The following is a 19,063-nucleotide window of genomic DNA, read 5'->3' on the forward strand; positions in this document are numbered from 1 at the left end:
GGGGCTAAGTTAAAACAGAGATTTAATGAATAACATAGCTTTAATTACAGTGGAAGTAGAAAACAGGCGACCGCAACCCAAGGCCAAACCAAAGTCGCTTACATGCATCAGGTCATTTTTCATTATTCATGAATTATACTGTGAGCTTGATTCACAGCCACTTACATACCTCTCCATGTCGGGAAAGGTAATCAGCAGCATTTGCAGGAAATCCTGTTCCAAAAAGAAAGAAAGCAAAGACAGGGAGAGATGGAGGCATTGAGGGAGGTGTGGGAGAAAGGGAAAAAGAGAAAAGAGAAAGGCATACCTGATCTTAAGTCAGGAGTACAAGGTCAAGCAGTGTTTATGTAACATCCATTATTTAGCAGGAAGACTCAACCTGCCACTGAGGAAACAGAAGCCAGGTGGAACTCATCACATATCACACACAGACAGAACACACACATGCACACACACGTGCACACTGACCTCCAGGTTTGATCCCTCCGCCTCATGCAGAATAAATATCTGAGCTGATGGATCGTCACCAATCTGAAAAGCTGCTGGAGCATTTATAACTGTTGTGACACATGGGGTCAGACTCACGTCAGCCTCCAATTAATGAATGTATGTGAATACCATTGTGCCTCAGAGACAGGTCGGAGTGAATCAAGCACAAATCTGAGCTCAGATTGTATTAACAGCCACTGAAGTAGCAGCGAGTCTGAGAATCTGCATTTAAGATATAAAAACAATGGGAATCATTGTTTTGTGTGAGTTGATTGTTTTTTCTTTGGCAGTGTGTGAACAGTTTGTAACAACTTGAAAAGTGTGATCATCCCTGATTCTTTCCAGGTGCCTATAACAGCCAGTGGACTAGTTTGTGTGTAAAATGGCTCAGGAAGAATTGTCCTAGAAAATCCAAACGATGTGACGTTTAAGCTCGATCCCAACGACCTCGCCCCTTTTCACAGACAACCCCAACAGTGTGCAACATTAGTTAATGTTACACACGGAGGCTGCTCACGTCTAAAAACAACCTTAACAACATAATGACAGTCAAACTGTACACACAATACTCACATACCCAGACCTATCTTTACATAATATTTTAGCACTGTGCCAGCAAAGGAGTCAAAAACTTGTTTGTCAAACTATAATTACATGCAACGTTTATTACATTCCCTGTGACTGTGATCATGGCTGTTCCCATTCATTTCCATGCATGCCGCAATTTGGAGCGCAAGCTGCTTGCAGTTCACTTAACAGCCACTAGGGTCAATAATAAGAGTTTTCTACAGCCTCACCTGTGACAAAACCAGCTGCCCGTGGTATTTCTTCACAAACAATCTAAAGAAGTCCATGAATTGTTCGTCTCCCACTTGACTGGCCAAGAACCTGAGGAGGAAGTAGCCCTGAACAAAGGACCAGACGAAAAAAGAAAACAACATCCATCCATCATCCATCACAGATAATACAGAGAAACTGTGCAGCAACATCTGTACCCATTACACGTCCTGCTTCAAACACACAAAATAGAGTGTGACACCTATAAAGACATAATAGACTTTTACTTTTAAACTCTTTTTGATTCTCTCCCTTTTCTCCTTCCCCCTTTCTTTCCTTGCTGATTTTACCACAGACGTCTCTCACCTTGAGGTAGTGCACTTGCATGAAAGTCTTGTCAGGGTTGAGGGCATGTTTCACTGTGGAGGAGCCAGACTCGCTAACATGACCAGTGTTTTCCATGTTGGGCCTGCAGAAGGAAGAAACGGAGCAGATACACAATGGATAAGATATAAAGATAAGACAGGTGGGACGAGAGGCATTTAGTACACGAAGGGAGATATTTAGCACACAAAGTAAAGTGGAGGGTTTACAGAAAATGACCCGGGCAGGCTGAAAGAAAGAAAAGCGAAAACACAGTGAAATGAGAGAGAACCTGAGCACAGTGTTTTTATTTTATCCCCTTTTTACAGATATTTTAGTTGCAGGAAACCACATTTTCTACACAGCAAGAATACACCGTCAGCAGCACTAAATCCAGCCACTCAGCCGAACCTTTCAATGGCGCACACATTGCCAACTTGCCTTACATCGCCTGAGGCAGGCTGGAAATCAAGCTGCAGATTTATAATTGCATGCTATAGTGTTTATATGACCTCACAGCGCTGGGCTCCGACTTTAGTGCCCATGACTCACTGAGCGAATATATAACGCTTCCACAGAAAAAGCAAGCCGGTCTGCGGGGCGCAGAAAGAGCCGTGCTCCAGGTTTCGCTATCACACAGACACAAATCATGTCTTCAACCTCCGTAGACACACAAACAAACACACATAAAACCAATGAAAGCCAAACAAACAGGGCGCTGACGTGGGAGCGCTGTGCAATGATAGTTTCAGTTAGCCGGTATCGATCACGCTGAGCAGATTAACTCGGTGTGCCAATAGGAAGGCCTTGAAGGATCACCCTCCTGTCAAGTCGATACGAGAGGCGCCTGGCCCACCAATCAATACACCCTTCATCACTGGCTAGCACTTTTTTCACCGGACCACTTCATGATCAGACACGCACACGATCGGGGAGACCGCACATCCACATTCTTATTCACACAGATTCATACGTGTGATGTAAGAACTCAATGATTCCTCTTTTTCGAGTTAGGCTTCACAATTTGGACAAATATTGGATCTATTTGAGTCGCTGGTAAAGAGAGCTGAGGAGCTAGATAAGGGCACAGGACAAGCGGAGGAGGAGATGTGGGAGAAATCGAGGACAAGAGATAGAAGGGAATGTTTGGTTGGCCCAGCGGACTGAGAGATAGAGAGAGAGAGAGCGTGAGCTAGAGAGAGACAGAGAGAGTGAGAGAGAGAGAGAGAGAGGGGAAGTCATCAGCATCCTGGAATTTCTAAATTTGACTGGACACTCTTACAAGGACTTTCATCATGCATATGAGGGTGTGTTCCCACTTGTGTGCGTGTGCGCATGTGTTGTGTGTGAGAGAAATCACGAAAATGACCTGGTTAGAGGAAAATCCATTTCGGAACATTTTAGTAATGAGCCTCTGTGTCTGTACATCAAAAGCTGCCAATATTCTCAGCGTGTCAGAGGACATATGGATTAACAATAAAGCACATTTGTAAAACACTTACATGTTGGATTTTCTTTATATCTCATCTTGGCAATTACATTTTCCCCTTTTATTGATATCTTTTTTTTTACTTGCTCTCTGTCCAGTCTCCTGCCCGTAGTGCCCACATTCGTCTGTTGCTGCTGATAAGATGAAATAGATTCTTTCTACAACAGCAGGACGTGCGTTATCCCTGGGAAATATTCTGTGTTCCTGTCAGACAGAAAAAATACAGAGGGAAAAAAGAGAGGGATTGGGGCAAGAAACAAAAACAGTGACAGAACATGTATTTCCAGAAGAAGAAAAAAAGTGTGCGTCAGAGACACCAGTGGCGGAGCAGGGAGAGAAGGAAAATGTTGATCCATCACTGCTGTGTTAGACAAAGGAACTCCACCCTTCCCACTGTCCAGCCCTGGGATATATGGATGTGAAAATCCCTGTCTTTTGCAGTTTCTCTTTGTCAGAGATGATTTAGTACAGCTTTAAGCGGGCTCGCTGCTCGCTGCCTTGGAGAATCGCACAATAGCTCAATGTATTTCAGAATAAATGGTGCTCTTATCTGACTCGTGGGCCATGTGGGTGAGAGGGAGGGTGTCTGTGTGTGTGTGTGTGTGTCTGTGGTGTGTGAGTAGCCATGCATACACCTGGGTGTGTCAGAGATTGAGAGAGAAAGAGAGAGAGAAAAAAAAAGCAGGAGGATATCAGGAGCTATTACTGACAGAACTTAATGTCAAACGCACACGCACGCCCACAAAACACACACATGCACAAACACACACAGGCAAAGGTTTATAGCTCCGCAAGCCATATCCTGACAAATTACACTGGGTTGACTGTGGAAACCGGATAAGGTAGAGCAGCACTCCCAGCAGCCCAGTAAATCAGCAGGGAGAATGGCGTCTGGCCCAGGCTGCCCTAAATATAACTCATCTGAAATGGACTGATAAACACTGGCCACTGGGGCCCCGGCTGGATCACGGGGTGTCGATGTGACCCACTGAACTTGGAAAACACAACGTTTGTGTAGCGAGGCGGTTGTGTGTATCTCTCTAGGTTTCTTTTCCTTTACATCCTTATCCCCTCTAATTTTGTTTATAATATGCTTCCACTCTGGTGTAATGCTAAAAGCCAGGAGATGTGGCTTTTTACAATGTTAATATGACGTTTTTTCAAATATCAATATTGATCACAATTTGGCAAATAGGTCGAATATATCAAAAATAAGAGACTAAGATGGAAGAGAGAAAAAGGGGGACTGAATGAATGCTGGACGTAGTCGGCATCAGGTGTCTCTGAACACCAGCCTGGTCAAAGGATCAACTAGGGAGGGGTCAAAGGTCGGTGATTAGGTCAGTGTCAGCGGATTATCCAGGAAGTTATTCACATCTGGAACTAAAGAGCGTCACTGAACTGATGCTGGGATTTAAAATCTCCTGAAACCTTAGAAATGTCTGCAGTCAATGATAAAACTCCATCCAATGATGAAAACTGTAGGATACAGTCAAAGCCAAGATAAAGACAGTAAACCTGAGGGCTGAGTTTATTTTTGGTCGAGGATACTCTTTCCAAAGAAAAGGAGGATCTTCCGATTATCATGACGGTTGTGCCTTTGTAAAACAAAAAATTTTTAAAATTAATTTGTTAGCTTTTAATTTAATTCAGAAAACATTTCTTATGTACGGTGAAGTATTACCCACGATTTTGAACATTATTTTGATGTCAAAATGTGATCATAACCTATCATCACGATATAAGTAGATTAGAAGCTGCTCAACAATAATACTGACAGATAAAACTGATACTGAAAGGCAGAGAAGGACATAAACAGAGGAATACTGATGGTGACTTAAAATGTAATTTCAATTGCAAGTAAAAGCTGAAATTGACAATAATGTGTGAGCAGGTTTCCTTTATGACTCGACATGCTCAATAATAACCCAACGCTTAAAGAGATATGAGGATTTAGAAACCCCACCTTCATTACTAGTATGTTTCCATGTAGCACAATCAGTTATAATGTATGCATATGAGCCTGTTTGTCTGTTTGTATGAGAGGATGTATTGTTTGCATTTTTATCATGTTGGTTTTATGTTGTTGATTTAACCTCGTGCATAGAAACCTAATCCTGATAATCACCTGTGTGTCTGCCTCATGGGGAAACACCCGGATCCACGGCAGGACAGACACAGACAGCTCTCTGGTGCATGTTTAACCCTTTCACTTACACAATGTTTGCAATGTACAGATGGATTATTTGTCACAGACTTCCAAAGGTTTAAGCCAGCCAAAAATGTGTACAAATAATAAATTGAAATTAAATATATGTACAAAAATGTATATATATTCTAAAAAAGTGTGAGCATCGTCACCATTAAAGGGTTAACTTCTGGCTGATGTTTACGCCTATGATTACCTGATGACACTGGGTTTCCACCCTGGATACAACAAACAGGGTGTTGGTCCCACATTGTCAGGGTGATGTGAAAGGTTGTGTGCATTAGGCGCCGTTCTCATTAGCAGAGGTTTTCTAAGACATGAAAGTACAGTACACCTGATCTACTCTGCTACCACACCTGCCACACCTGTACCCCTGGAATGCATAAACCTCACGCTCACGTGTGTGTCTGCACGTGTGTGTCTGCACGTGCAGACACTTAACAAAACACTGGACTCGATAAGACATGCTATAACATAGGTAGGTAAACTATGTGAAATTTATTACAGGGCTTAGTCTTAGAGAAATGCAACTCATTTCACATTGATCTCTCTTTCCTCAAACTATCTTGCACTATACTAATGTGTTCTGTGGTTTAGTGTTGGCTTATTCAAAGTGCTATTAGTCATTCAACTTGGTGGATTAGCGTTTTGTATAAAAATGTACAACGTGCAGCACTGCTGACTGAAACTGTGAAAAATTATGAGCAACTGCCTTGAACCATCCATCCATCCATCCAAACCTCATTTCCTCTGAGTGTCACAGGGGAAATGGAGTCTAGTACACACTGGACAGGTTGCCGGCTCATCACAGGGCCAATATACAGAGACTAAAAAAAAAATGACTCTCACATTCACAAGTACAAGAATCTCTGATAAACCTAAACCCAGTCGGCATGTCTTTGGACTGCGAGAGGAGGCTTGAGTAGCTGCAGAAAACCCACACAAACCCTGGGAGAACACAACACTCCACACAGCTTTGACGTTAAACGATCCTCTACGGATATTTCCAATTTAAAGTAAGGCAGACGGTCTGGATTCAAGCTCATGTCAGTGATTAGTAGTGCGTCCTGTTTTGACCACGCTCAGCTAAAGGGGGCCATTTCCCTCCGGCTGAATCAATGCGAGACACACACCTGAGGATCTGAAGTTCCTCCTGAGAGTTCTGCAGCTCATCAGAGAGTCGTCTCCACCTCAGCAGGGCTTTCAGGTCAGAGTGCTCTGCTGTCTCATGGAAGGAGAGCTGGAGGGAGAGATATGCTCCATTAACAGGGATGTAGAGGAGAGGATTGATGGAGAATAGATATGGTTGATTTCATCAGCAGAAACAGAATGATTCAGATTAAATTAAAGGTAAAAAGCGTCCTAATATGATAACAAAAGTGCTAACCAGATGTACTGTGACCGTGTCTTATTGATTTTGGCAGCTCTGCCCTGTCTGCTTCTTCAGAGCCGAGCTCATATCATAAAGGTGACATGATTCAACAGCCCAGACACAAGAAAAACATTTGCGTAACTTTACACGGTGTGGGAAAGCGAGTAGGAGGATTAGATCTGTGGCGTACGTCAACTCCTGGATTAGAGCTGAAGTTAGTGTTAGCAAAGAAAAAAGAAAAAAGGATTGGTACAGATGCTGCACCCTCTTCCTTTGTGCTGTTGATTATCTCTTTTTCTCAGGTATCATTAATTACTAAGCTGATTCCTGCCCCAGGCATTAGAACATCTTAAGCAAAGTTATATACACAGGCTCCAAACAGGCAAACTTTTTATATTTTGCTCTACGATACGATCTGTAAAAGTTCAAGTTAGGTGGCAGAAGTTGCTTTTCTCGACTCTTATGTTTGCCTCAGCTTAGTCCTCTTTAATTTTAAGTAGCTTAGAAAGGTTTGGGGTGGAAAGCTTATTTTGCGGTTGGCTCCGGAACTCCTTACCCTTTCATTTATTTTTGGCCAATAACTTCCATGACCTTTTCAGACTTAGTTTTTGTTTCTTGATTGTGCCTTTTTCTGCAATGGGACTTGGACTGGTGTTTTTGTAAAGTGTTTCCTCCTGTGCTCGATGTTTGCTTTTACTACAATAATGTCATGTCCAACTCGACTTGACATGCAGTCCACCCTCAACAGTAACATTTGGAAGTCTTGGCTCAAAAGATGTGGAAATGGAAGGTTGGAACGTCAACCTGCGTTTCCCCTCGCTGTTGTTGTATGAAGGCGCTGGATCACATTATAAAGCAGCACGTTTATATAATGACAGGGGGAAAAGTGAACGTGCATTAACAAATATCTTAACGTTTCCTGGGGTAGTTTTTCATTGACAGGATTTGCTATGAGAAAACGTTGCTTTCTCATTTAACTGGGCTGTCAAACTGAAGTAGCCTTAAATAGCTGTATATGGCAGCAGTTGTACTGTACCTGTTGTGCTTGGGCCCAGATAGTGTCCTCGAGGTAAGTGGCAAAGCCCTCGCTGATCCATTCCTCAGTCCAGTCTCTTGCTCCAATCACCAGGCCGAACCAGGAGTGGGCAATCTCATGGCACAGCCTGGACCCACACAGAGACAGGCAGCTCTCTCCTGAACCAGGACTCCCATCAGACAACACACTCTGGGACAGGAACATTATGTGGGGGCTGCATGAAGAGGACACAGAAAAGGGATAAAGAAGAAGGATCAAGTTAGCTATAATTTATATAAGGAATGGGATGATGTGAGAATAAAGATTAGATGACGGCAGAATAAAAGTGTTTTTTGAGAATCAATGAGATTTAGGCAGTAAGAGTCAAAACAGAGCACAAACAAGAGGGAGGTATTGGTTAAGAGGAAAGAAAAACAAAAGCGAGATGAAGACATGCCCTACAGACAGATCAAAGTATTAGCAAGCTAATATTCCACACCTAGGATTAAAGAACATTACGCCTGAACATGCCAAGTAAGACGAACCGACCCGCGAGTGCAGCAACGAAGCCTCTCTCCATCTTCTACATTGAGTTTATCTAAGGGCAGCTCAGTCATCAAGCCAAACCAAACTACTCGGTTAAAATATAAAACCACATGTTCCGTGGAACTAAATTGTCCGACAATAGGCAAAATAAATTACATAATATTTGCAGTTTTGAGTGGTTTTATGCAACTGCTAATCTCTGCCGTTAATCATGGCCGGGTGACTGTGTAACTCCCTCTCCTGGTCTTTTCACTTTATGACTTCAGGGCAATGCTGTAAATTTTTGTTTTAACAAGGGTTTGGAAAATGTCATGATGTTCTACAAAGAAAGATAATGAAATACCGGAGAATGGAACTAAAGGAACATTACAGAGTGTTTCATAAAGAGATCTTAAGTGTCTGACATTATTATACATTCCTGACTAATTTATTGGGCAAGTAAGTACATTTGCACAAGGAAATTAAATGTATGGGGTTGTATCATACACTTTTAGATTATGTGCATGTGCAGTGTGTATAAATGTGGTAACAGCTGTACTCTAGGCTCTCTTGGGACACCATTTAAATACACAAAAAGGCTTAAAGTGCTCTCAGTGATACCAAAGATAAGATGCTATTTCTGTAACTGAGAGTTGGAAACATCAATTCAAGAGTCTCATTAAGCCTTTTGGATAATAAGAACACTATCAAAGCTCTGATTCAACACAACTGGACAGGAAATGCTTTGCAAATGTGAGCTGCCAAATACTATTTATGTGAATAATAGCTTCCAATAATAGTCTATTTTTTTAATGTGACATCGAAAAAGTCTAAAGTAGAACTTTAGTTATTTTCCTTCAACTTCGCCTTTCTTCTTAATTAAGGTCGTAAAATATAAGTTTTGAAAAAAAAATGTTGGACTCTACAACATTTGCCAGCAGAAAATACCTACACTAGAGGAAAAGTTAAGAGAATCACCTGTATAATGCATCATCTGGGAACCATGACTGAACGCAGAACTTAATGACAATAAACAAAATACTTGACACATGTCAGTGTGGACTGTGTAAGGAACAGACCAACACTGCTATCTGCTAAACCAGATCTTGTAGTTTCAAAAATGTCCACGTCCACATTACTGAGCACAGGAACACGTGGACACAGCACATGTGACTTTTCACCATGAGACAGCATCGTGGTAAAGCACAGCGCCAAATGGGAGCGCTCTGTCAAAGCCAAGGTCAAGGCTGAAGACTTTTCTGGAGCATTCTTTACTTTGTTCTTATGTAACAGGCTCTCGTTGCCCTGGGTGGCTTAGGGCCAACTCTGTGTAAGAGGCAACAGGAGAATGGGAGAGGGGTCACAGAGGTGCAAATGAATGGCTGCTCTCTCTCTCTCTCCCCTGGCCAATACAACAACACCGGACTGTCTTGAGATCCTTTCACACTTTCGAGATCTTAAGTGTCTCAACCTCCATTGTCCATAAATGGGAGGCAGGATTTATGGTGAAATGCAGGTCCCTACCGAAAAGTCATCCCCCCACCCCCAACCAACCATTTGACTGCGCCTAAAATAGTGAGGTCCATAAATCTGAGGCCACTTACATTGTCTCTGACTTTTAGAAGTATTTATCCCTGTGGTCTCCTTTCTAATGTATGTTACAGTAAGCATCATGCTGTGATAAACTACAAAATACAGAGATTCCCCCAAAATAAATACCATTGTCCTAATTTAAGCTGCTGACACATAGCAAGTAGAATTACTTCACCTGTTGGATTCACAGTTTCCTCCCACATCTACCATCAGCCCACACAGCGGGGCCATTCACGAATTATAGGGAGCTGTAAAATGAGCTGCTCTCATTGAGCCCAGATTAGCATCTTAAAATACCAGATGACATGTAGAGTTATTCTCTGTCCGTGCTATAACCTAATTATGGTGGCAAACTAAGTCAATTATAAAGGAAAACAGTGAGTATAGACATAGGTAAGGCCGGGTCTGCCAGACAGTCTATTTTGGAGGAAAAGAAAATTGGATATCTGAGCAACACAACTACTCTTTATTTCCCTGAGGATTGTTCAATCAGATAGGAGGCAGAGCATCGCCCTCTGCTACTCAGGAACATGTCGACATCATACAGTGTGGTCTTATGGGCATCATTTCCGAGACAGCGTTTCAAATTTAATCCCGTGTTTTTCCTGATTACACAAACAAAGGCTCTCACTGGAGCAGGAGATGCTAACATTAGCCTTATGAGTTTTTTCTGTAGCCTAATCTTATTCCCCCCACAATTGGATAAACTCGCCTTTGTTGTCAGTTCCAGCAGTGCGTTTGTGTGTGTCTGTGTGTGTGTGGGAAACACAAAGACAGCCTTTCAGAGACGGCACTTGCACATGCTCCTCTGAGGGAGGCGGAATCCGTCACTACAGTGACAAATAGTGTCATCCCACCATGGTGGGGATGAATAACAACAGCATCTTTCACATTCACTGATACACTGACTGACATTAGTTGACATCAGGGACCTGTCAGGGATGCAGGGAAGTGTTCCACACACACCCATGCATGTGTAGCACCTGCACATGAGTATAAAGTACACCTTCATCTCCACTGTAGATGTGAATGTAAGGTATGCGGAGAGAACGACTGGTTGTATGTATTCTACATGTATCTGAAAATACTGTCCTATCTGCACAATAAAGTTCGTCAGAATTCTGTATTTTTGGAAATAAGCAAAGTTGACTCAACAAGTAGAATAAAGTTCAGAGACCACGTACCTAGGCGAGGCTAATGCCTTATATCTCGCCATGTTATAGAAGAAGCGCAAAAAAAGATCCTACATCAGCCTGTTTATCCAAAGCTACTCCAAAATGCCATGTTCCTTTGGTCATGCCTCGACCCTCGACCCTCCACAAAACTCAACACGGAAAATTGGTTGAGTATACTTTTTGTATAATCCTTCTAACTTACAAACAAACAAACAAACAAACAAACAAATGCAGCTGAAACATAACCTCCTTTGTGAAGGTAATTACTATCACTTGCAAAACATTAGGTGACAATACGACAACAACGTCAGGTTGTTGAATTTAGATGATCAAAACATTCACAAAATCAACATTCTCTGATTTATTTACTAACCAACTTGTTCCTACTTATCACTGATTGACTTCAAGTCTTTGGGTTTTGATTGGGCCAAAAGGTCCTTGGTGATCACATTAAAACCTCATTTCAAGAAGATTTTTAGTTTCAGTTGGTACAAAAAATAATCTATTACAGGAAGTCTAGAAGATGTGCTGCATTTTATAGGAACTTGCTAGAGGGAGTCATTCGCTAACCAGAAAGTCACGGTTCAATCCCATGTCTCCCCCAATTGTGTGTCCAAAGAGTCCTTGGGCAAGATAATAAACCTCAAATTGACACTGACGGCTGTGCCTACAGTGTGTGAGTGATTTTTGGTAAAGTCCTGCACATAGAGGCTCTGGATGAATGAACAGTATGTGACTGGGTGAATGGAAAAACCTGCACTGTAAGCATTTCGACAAGAAAAGAAAAGAAATGCAAACCGTTCATCATAGAGGCATTTTCATTTTGGTTTCTTATCATTTTCTGATGCTGCACATTGTGTGTAAATCTGGGATGTTTGATCTAAACTTGGTCAAAACCCTCAAGCCATGTTAATTGATTCATAATGGTTGGCCCAGTGTGTCATGTTTGTTTGTGATTTCTGTTTGATCTTTAATTGACTGCCTCAGTGACTGTGCAACAAATTGCCCTTCTGATGTTATAGAAAAGAACTCTGCTCTCTACTCTTCTCCACAGCGACATATTCTTTTATGAACTATATTAAAGAAATGCAATTCAAACTTCAAAAATTAATTGGATACCAATTGGATGAATTTCAGTCTCTTGGTTCTTGATTACCTTCATGTGGTGCCTGGAGGCCTCAAGAGAACTATGCATAAACACTTGGACAGACTTCAGGGCAAACACTACATTTTTACATTAGACGGCATATAAAGAGTCCTTTGACTTCACATCCAACAAAACAGATCACGATGAGAGACTCTTTGCATATAGAATAACAAACATAAGACCATAGGTGACCTTTCTGGTGGGAACACCCACTGGGACGGAATCACGCAAAAATGAAAAACTGATTAAAGCCCTCCTGTGCTTTCTCACGCGACAACCTGCCGACACGGACTCACCCGGGGTGACTTGGCCTTGAGTTTCAGAGGTGTGAGCCAGGGCAAATCTTCCATTTGGTGGGACACAGATTGCAATAGTGATTAGCTCCTCCATCTCTCCATCCATTATTCATCCCTCCATCCCTCCATCCATTGTTCATGGCTGGAGGCCATTTTTTCCCCAGCGGGACACTTCCATGCATAATGCAGCAGGAGCCCTATCATAGTCCTGTAATTGACATCCCCAGCCCAGCTCAGCTCATAGCCGAGACACCAGTAAAACAGCCCCACGAGACAGAGGGATGGGGAAAAAGATGATGGGAGCTGAGTGAGTGTGTACTGTAAGCGTAAATGAGAGAGTGGGAGCGAGAAGCTAATTAAAGCTGGAGATAAAATTCAACAACACAGAGAGACAGATTGGAGAAAATATAAGGACAGAGAGAAAAGGGAACTTGAATCAGTAAATGAAAGATTATGTGACAGCTATGGAAGCTGAGAGAGAGAGAGAAAGACACAAGAGAAGAGAAAGACAGACAACATCCTCTTGTCTGTCATTGTGTGTGATGAGTTTTGCTCTTTCCCTGAGAGCACTGTCAATTCCGTGGTGCGTGAATGGTTGAACTGCTGGACCATTATGACACAAGATGCTGTTACAGCAGCATTTTTACAAGTTTTACACATTACTACATACCAGCCCAGAGACATGTGGACTTACACTTTTAAGACACAATGACAGACAGGTAGGGAGATGGACAAAAGCCACGTGAAAAACACGCAAGGAACAATTCTTCTCTTCTTGTCTATGCCAGCAAAGGGTGGAGGGCCGGCCTTTCTAATGTCAGCTTACGGGAAGAAGCTTTGTCTCCCTTCCCTCCCTCTCGAGCAGAGTCTGTGGGCTATTTTAGACACAGGGGCCTATTTGACCAAACTCCTACCACCCTTCGTTCTTTTTTAACAAGTCTGACTTCAAATGTCTGGCATTCCAGGCTGGCTGCAGATCAGCGCCCTGCTCCCAGACGGGGGCCCCACAGGGCCGGGCCAAATGCCACTCCATGTAGGGCCTGATCACATGAGCGAGGGCCGGGCCGGGGCCCCCAGAGAGCCGCCCCACCCACATACACGGGATCGCATCAGAGCCCGAAAATAAATAGCAGCAACGATATCAGAGGTCATCAGGAACAGGGAGGGAACTGTGCTGCTTGGGTCGGGAGAGAATGAGGCTTTGTAGTGCCGACACATGAGAGTGATGTGGGGTCTTTCAAAGTTACACTGTTGTTGTGTAGTCGCTGTTGAATTCTTACACCTAAAAAACATTCATGCTTTTATAAGTGTCTAGAGCATGAAAACTCAACGACATAAACCAGCAGAAATTCAAAGGCATGGAAAGACACACACACACACACACACACACACACACACACACACACACACACACACACACACACACACACACACACACACACACACACACACACACACACACACACACACACACACACACACACACACACACACACACACACACACACACACACACACACACACACACACACACGTTCGCCAAATCCACTTTCAATCCGTATCAGCTGGGAAGTGATAACAGATGTCTTATCCATCCTCTCCAAACAGTACAACAATATCCACAGAGCAGTTTGTTCCTTGTTTAGTACCGCTTCCAAAAAGTGATGTCATGCAAGAGGAATGTTCTTGAGGGGGTGTGTGTTTGTGTGTTTGTGTGTTTGTGTGTTGTAAGATTCTGGAGCAAAGACTTAATCAGCATGGACACTTATTTGTCTGTAATAGTGAGCTATTGTTCTGCGGCTGAATGCTGGTTTGCTGAAATCTGAAATCTCTGAATGACTCCACGGGCAAAACATACACACCTGAATGACTAATGGATGGCAACACACACATACAGGTAGGTACACATGTCAATATTTACCTTCACAAAGACAAAATATCACAATGTCTCAGTTTGTCTAAGTTTCACAGTGCTTTACTGTCTTAACACAGTACAGTTTAATGGAATTACAAAATAGGGCCGATGCAGTATTTTATGAGCAGTAAAGAATCACAGCAGGACTCTGTCAATCAGCCAATGGGAAGTGTCAACATGTCATAACCCACATTCCTGTACTATTGCACCTATTTACACAAACATCCCATCAGTCACTACCCTGCACTCAGAGCCTTCTTCTTGACTTCTGCTACAGCCTCAGTGAGAAAGACACGGCAAATCCATTTCACAGGATGATCATTTAAGACGTTTCCTTTTCTGCAGGATAATAAGTCTACTATTTTTCTCTCTCTCTTATGTAACCTGAGAGAACGAGACAAAGAGGAGATGGAAAGTGAGACCGCTCACTACTGCTGGGCAATTTTGAAAAGTGTTCGGCAGAATGGAAAAGATGGATGGAGGCGAGATCGATGTGAAATTAGCCAGCGAGCGGGCGGAGCTGTCTTCTCCACAGAGGTTTCAGACACAACCCCGGCAGTTGATGGATGTGAATGTGGGTTAGAGGTGTTTGATGTGAATGCCTCCGCAGCAACCCACTTACACAACACCACAGCAGTCAAACACAAGAAAGAATGTACAAGGTGATTATCACTTTGACAAGTGCTCTAACGAGGTATGATAACGATCGTCGAGAGGAGGAGCCACAGTACAAACAAGGTGACAAGTAACGCACTATATTTTTCTTATTGTCAAAACATGTGGTTACTGGACCTGGTTTCTCTGTGGTACAGAGAGGCTTTAGCAACACAGACAACAATCATTCATCGCCTTTTGGTCTTTCCTGGGATTTGCTGGAGACTATAGAATATTACCAGACATATCCTTTAAGATGGCGTATATAATGGGAGATGCATACTGGAAACTAAATGCAGTTAAGGGAACACCAAAGTGTGGGCCATGAACGTGTCATGTCATGGCAATCCATCCAATAGTTGCTTTCACTCAAAGCCACAAATGTGAACCTCATGCTGGCAGGATAGGGGATCACAAACGGGATTTATTATATGGGAACCATGCCTTAAATCTTTGTGCCAACCCATCTCACATATGTTGAGATATTTCACAGGATAAATAAGAAACTTTGGCCTGCTCATGTGCTACCGGAAAAAAATCACGAGATGAGTATTTTCAGAAGGATTCACCAACAATTTGGTGGATTGACCAATCAGCAAACTGACTCCATAAGAGCCACGTCACGAACACGACTTAAAACAGCCTCTTGTAGGAGCAACTGGTCGAGACCAGCTCGGAGCAGGGCTCTCTCACCCCGAGGCTAAAATCAAACACAGACATTGGAAGCATTACCAAAAAAGCATTTCACAGCACTTTGTTTCAAATGTCTCATTTTGGCCGGTTCAGCACAGCGGTCCCACAGAGATTAAGTCTTCTGGCTTTGCACAGAGAAATTAAATTACCCCCTAGCCTCTAGGCTGCAATACAACACACACATGCATGCACACACACACACACACACACACACATGCCCCAGGATGCACACATACAGAAGCAACAGCAGTAGTGTCCCCTACAGCGTGCAATGGACCAATCCATCTCTCCACTGAATGGGTCCTATGGACTCATCCATTAGTTGCTAGAATGTGTTGCACAGTGACAGGCCTGTTTTACCACAGCCTCTAATCCAGAGTTATGGCACAGTGTGTCTGTGTTACTGTTAAATGTAGTACCATATACCAACTGTTGCTAGCAGGTTCACATCTGAGAGCACTTCACATTGGCACACCATCACTCACCAACCACTGATTATTATTATAGCCTATATGGCACCTGGGACCACACAGCAAATACAACAGTGGTTATAAATTTGACCGATGCTGCAAATACATCCTAACAACGCGTGATTAATATAGAATTCAAAAAACATCATGCATGAATTGCTTTGTGATTATTCCTGTGGATAAAATCATTGCATGTCTACAGCTAGATATATAACCCTGTCATCTTGTAAAGCAGGGGAATAGTTAATAGATGGCTGCTTCTTTCGTGAGAGTGTACAGGGGAGCAGGTAAACCTATACTGCAGATAGAGCAGGAAAGCTGAGAGGCCCCAGATAACTAGGAATGTCCCTGCAACAACAAAACACTAGCTAAACTTGACCCTGCTATCTTCATTAAGAGCACAGAGAAAGGTCTGACCAAAAAAAAAGAGACAAGGAAGCAAGAAAAAGATGGATGGCAGCAGCCGGTGCTTGTGGGGGTTCCCGTGGGGTGTCCCGTGTCTGCTCACAGATGGGGAGAAAAGGAACAAGGGGGAAACTGTGGAGAAAAATAAATAAAGTTCACCTTAAAAACTCTTAACTACTTGCAATCACTCTCGCTGTCCCCGTGACACTCCCTCTCCCTCTATCCAGGTGCAGGCATGCAGAGCTGTCTTTTCAACCCGCCAGGCTCCTTTGTGTGGCCACAGAAGAGAGACAAATCCACTCAAGGTGGTAAGAAAGAAACACCTCATCCTTGACTATTTGATTAACAGCTGTCTCCTGAGCCTAAAAACAAAAAAAGAATCTGTCCCCCCCATATCCCGGCCTCCTCTCCCCCGCAGTCTCTCTAACCGCCTCCTGAAAGAGCAGAGTCTGTGTCGCACACTTCTAGGGTTACTCCGCAAGATCAAACTGGAGAGGAGAGCAGAAAGGCAAGAAATCCACTGAGACGTCAGAGGGAAGCGGGGAGGACAAGCAGTGGGAGGACGGGGAGGAAAGAAATGGAGAAAGGAGGAACAGAGAAGAAGGGAGAGGCACAGGTCAACAAGGAGGCAGGAGGTGCAATTCAGTAATGGTGCAAAGTGATGGGGACTCAGGGCCAATGAGGCGAGAGACTGATGTTGGAAACTGGGGCATTTTAAGATCTAATCTTTTTAATTGGCCAGTTGTTGTATAGAGTTATACTTTATATACTTACAATATAAGATGCTAACAAGCAGTAATGCTTCCTTTTAAAAGTTAATGATCTCCCAGTTTTATCTTTTAAATGCTGATGTTTTTGAAGCAGGCGTCACTTTATCGCAGACCACTTTTTCAAAGTTTTCCAATTTATTTTCCTAGATTTAGTTTCCACTCATTTTGGTGCACCATTAAAATCAACTTGCAGGAATTTAGAACTTTTAATTTATTACTGTGAACATCTCATTGCAAATTAATGCTATTAATGTGTGGTTTGGAGCTGAGAGTCGGCTGCAATGAAATTCATGTGCTTCCTTGTGTGAAAAACAAGATGAAAGTTGGAACAATTGAAAAACAGAGACACGGTGGAGAGAAATTCGTTGTTTCCTACTTTCATAAAGCTGCTGAAAGGAAGCAAATCTGAAATAAATATTCTACCTTGCAGCTGTATAACCAAGTAGTAAAACAAAAATTCAACCCTACTGAAGTTAATGAAACCCAGTGTCTCCTTAGGAGGAAGTAAATCAATCTAAAAACCTGCAGAGTGCTTTAGGAAATGGTCCGCAGTAATGTGGAGAGTGTGTGATTTCTACTTAATGGTTGAAAACATGCAAAACCACTGGTCTGGTCCTATAAAAAAGAGCTTAGCTGGTTACGTTAAAGAGCCCCAGGGCAGCGGGGGATTATCCTGCAGGGCAGCAACTCCCCCCGGCGCCGCAGCTCGCCACTTCCTCCCAACAGGGACCAATGGCCAATGCAACTTCCTGCTAGCCCATAAACAAACAATGCAGTCAACTGAAGTCAGGCTGAAAATCCTCCAGTGCCACTTAGAGAGGTCAAGAGGTACACACCAGTCATGTTTTCCTCCTTGTGCTAGTGACAGTTCTATGGTCGTCTAGTTTAGGCTGTACTGCAAGTGGAACTACGAGTTTAACCACATATTTAGTTTTTTCTTTCCATTTCTTGTGCGACGACAGCAGCTACTACTAAGATGTAGTATCTTGGAAAACGATGTGAAGTTGGAAGAGTATGAAAAACATTTTTTTCCAATAACAAGATGCCAAGTGTTTGTGTTATTCTGCTTGAATAGAAACAGCGCTAATCACGAGAGCTGGCGATACAAGTGCAATGAGACGTGCTGAGAGATATTTTCTACGTCTGTGTTTGTGGGTTTTATCAGAACCCGCCATCAAGTGGTGTGGGGCGGCACTCCCTTCCCGTCCCGTCCCCAAAAAACCCCAACGGCAATAACAAATAATTGCACGTTGAACTTGCTCAATTGACTTAAAAGTGACCGAAATGGGAAAAAGCATGGAGCCTTAAACACTCACCACCTGAGGGAAAAAGTGGACGACAGGCAATGACAAATGATCTGTGCAGCATTCCTCTGACGTCACCCCACTGAACTGAACACACATCCTTACACCATTATTTGAACAATACAAGCATTCATACGAAAACAAGCACAGGAATCTGCCTGTCTACAGAGAAGCAAAACAAAGCCCACATCACCCACACGACTAAAAGGCCTGTTTCAACACTTGTGTCATGTCTCAAGTAATGCGCAGGGAAAACACCTCTCTCTCTCTCTCTCCCTTTCTCTCTCTCTCTGGGCCGACAGACATGTCTTCATTTGGCCATGCAGCAAACATGCCGATCTCTGATAAAGTTCAGCCGAGGCTTCGGGACCCCGTAGACCTCAGCTTCAAAGAGCGTGAGGA

The 19,063-nt window shown here is 43.0% G+C and overlaps 1 protein-coding gene across 6 annotated transcripts in view; it reads right to left on the minus strand.

Annotated features, from left to right (window-relative positions):
* Positions 1 to 19,063, minus strand: part of aopep (aminopeptidase O (putative)) — a 69,598-nt gene that overhangs the window by 40,602 nt on the left and 9,933 nt on the right. For 3 of the 6 annotated variants that reach the window (XR_009915779.1, XR_009915778.1, XM_062381749.1), the window contains exons 7-11: positions 7,736 to 7,949; positions 6,461 to 6,567; positions 1,633 to 1,735; positions 1,287 to 1,394; positions 170 to 213 (exon numbers count right to left, since the gene is read on the minus strand). Coding sequence is in view for 1 of the 6 variants with exons in the window: in XM_062381749.1 (XP_062237733.1) it covers positions 170 to 213; positions 1,287 to 1,394; positions 1,633 to 1,735; positions 6,461 to 6,567; positions 7,736 to 7,949 (576 nt within the window). In the remaining 5 variants the exon portion in view is untranslated. The remainder of the gene's footprint in view (positions 1 to 169; positions 214 to 1,286; positions 1,395 to 1,632; positions 1,736 to 6,460; positions 6,568 to 7,735; positions 7,950 to 19,063) is intronic. The other 3 variants (XR_009915784.1, XR_009915781.1, XR_009915782.1) reach the window with 1 other exon arrangement.

This window comes from Platichthys flesus, chromosome 3 (genome assembly GCF_949316205.1).
Source record: "Platichthys flesus chromosome 3, fPlaFle2.1, whole genome shotgun sequence".
Lineage (NCBI taxonomy): Eukaryota > Metazoa > Chordata > Actinopteri > Pleuronectiformes > Pleuronectidae > Platichthys > Platichthys flesus.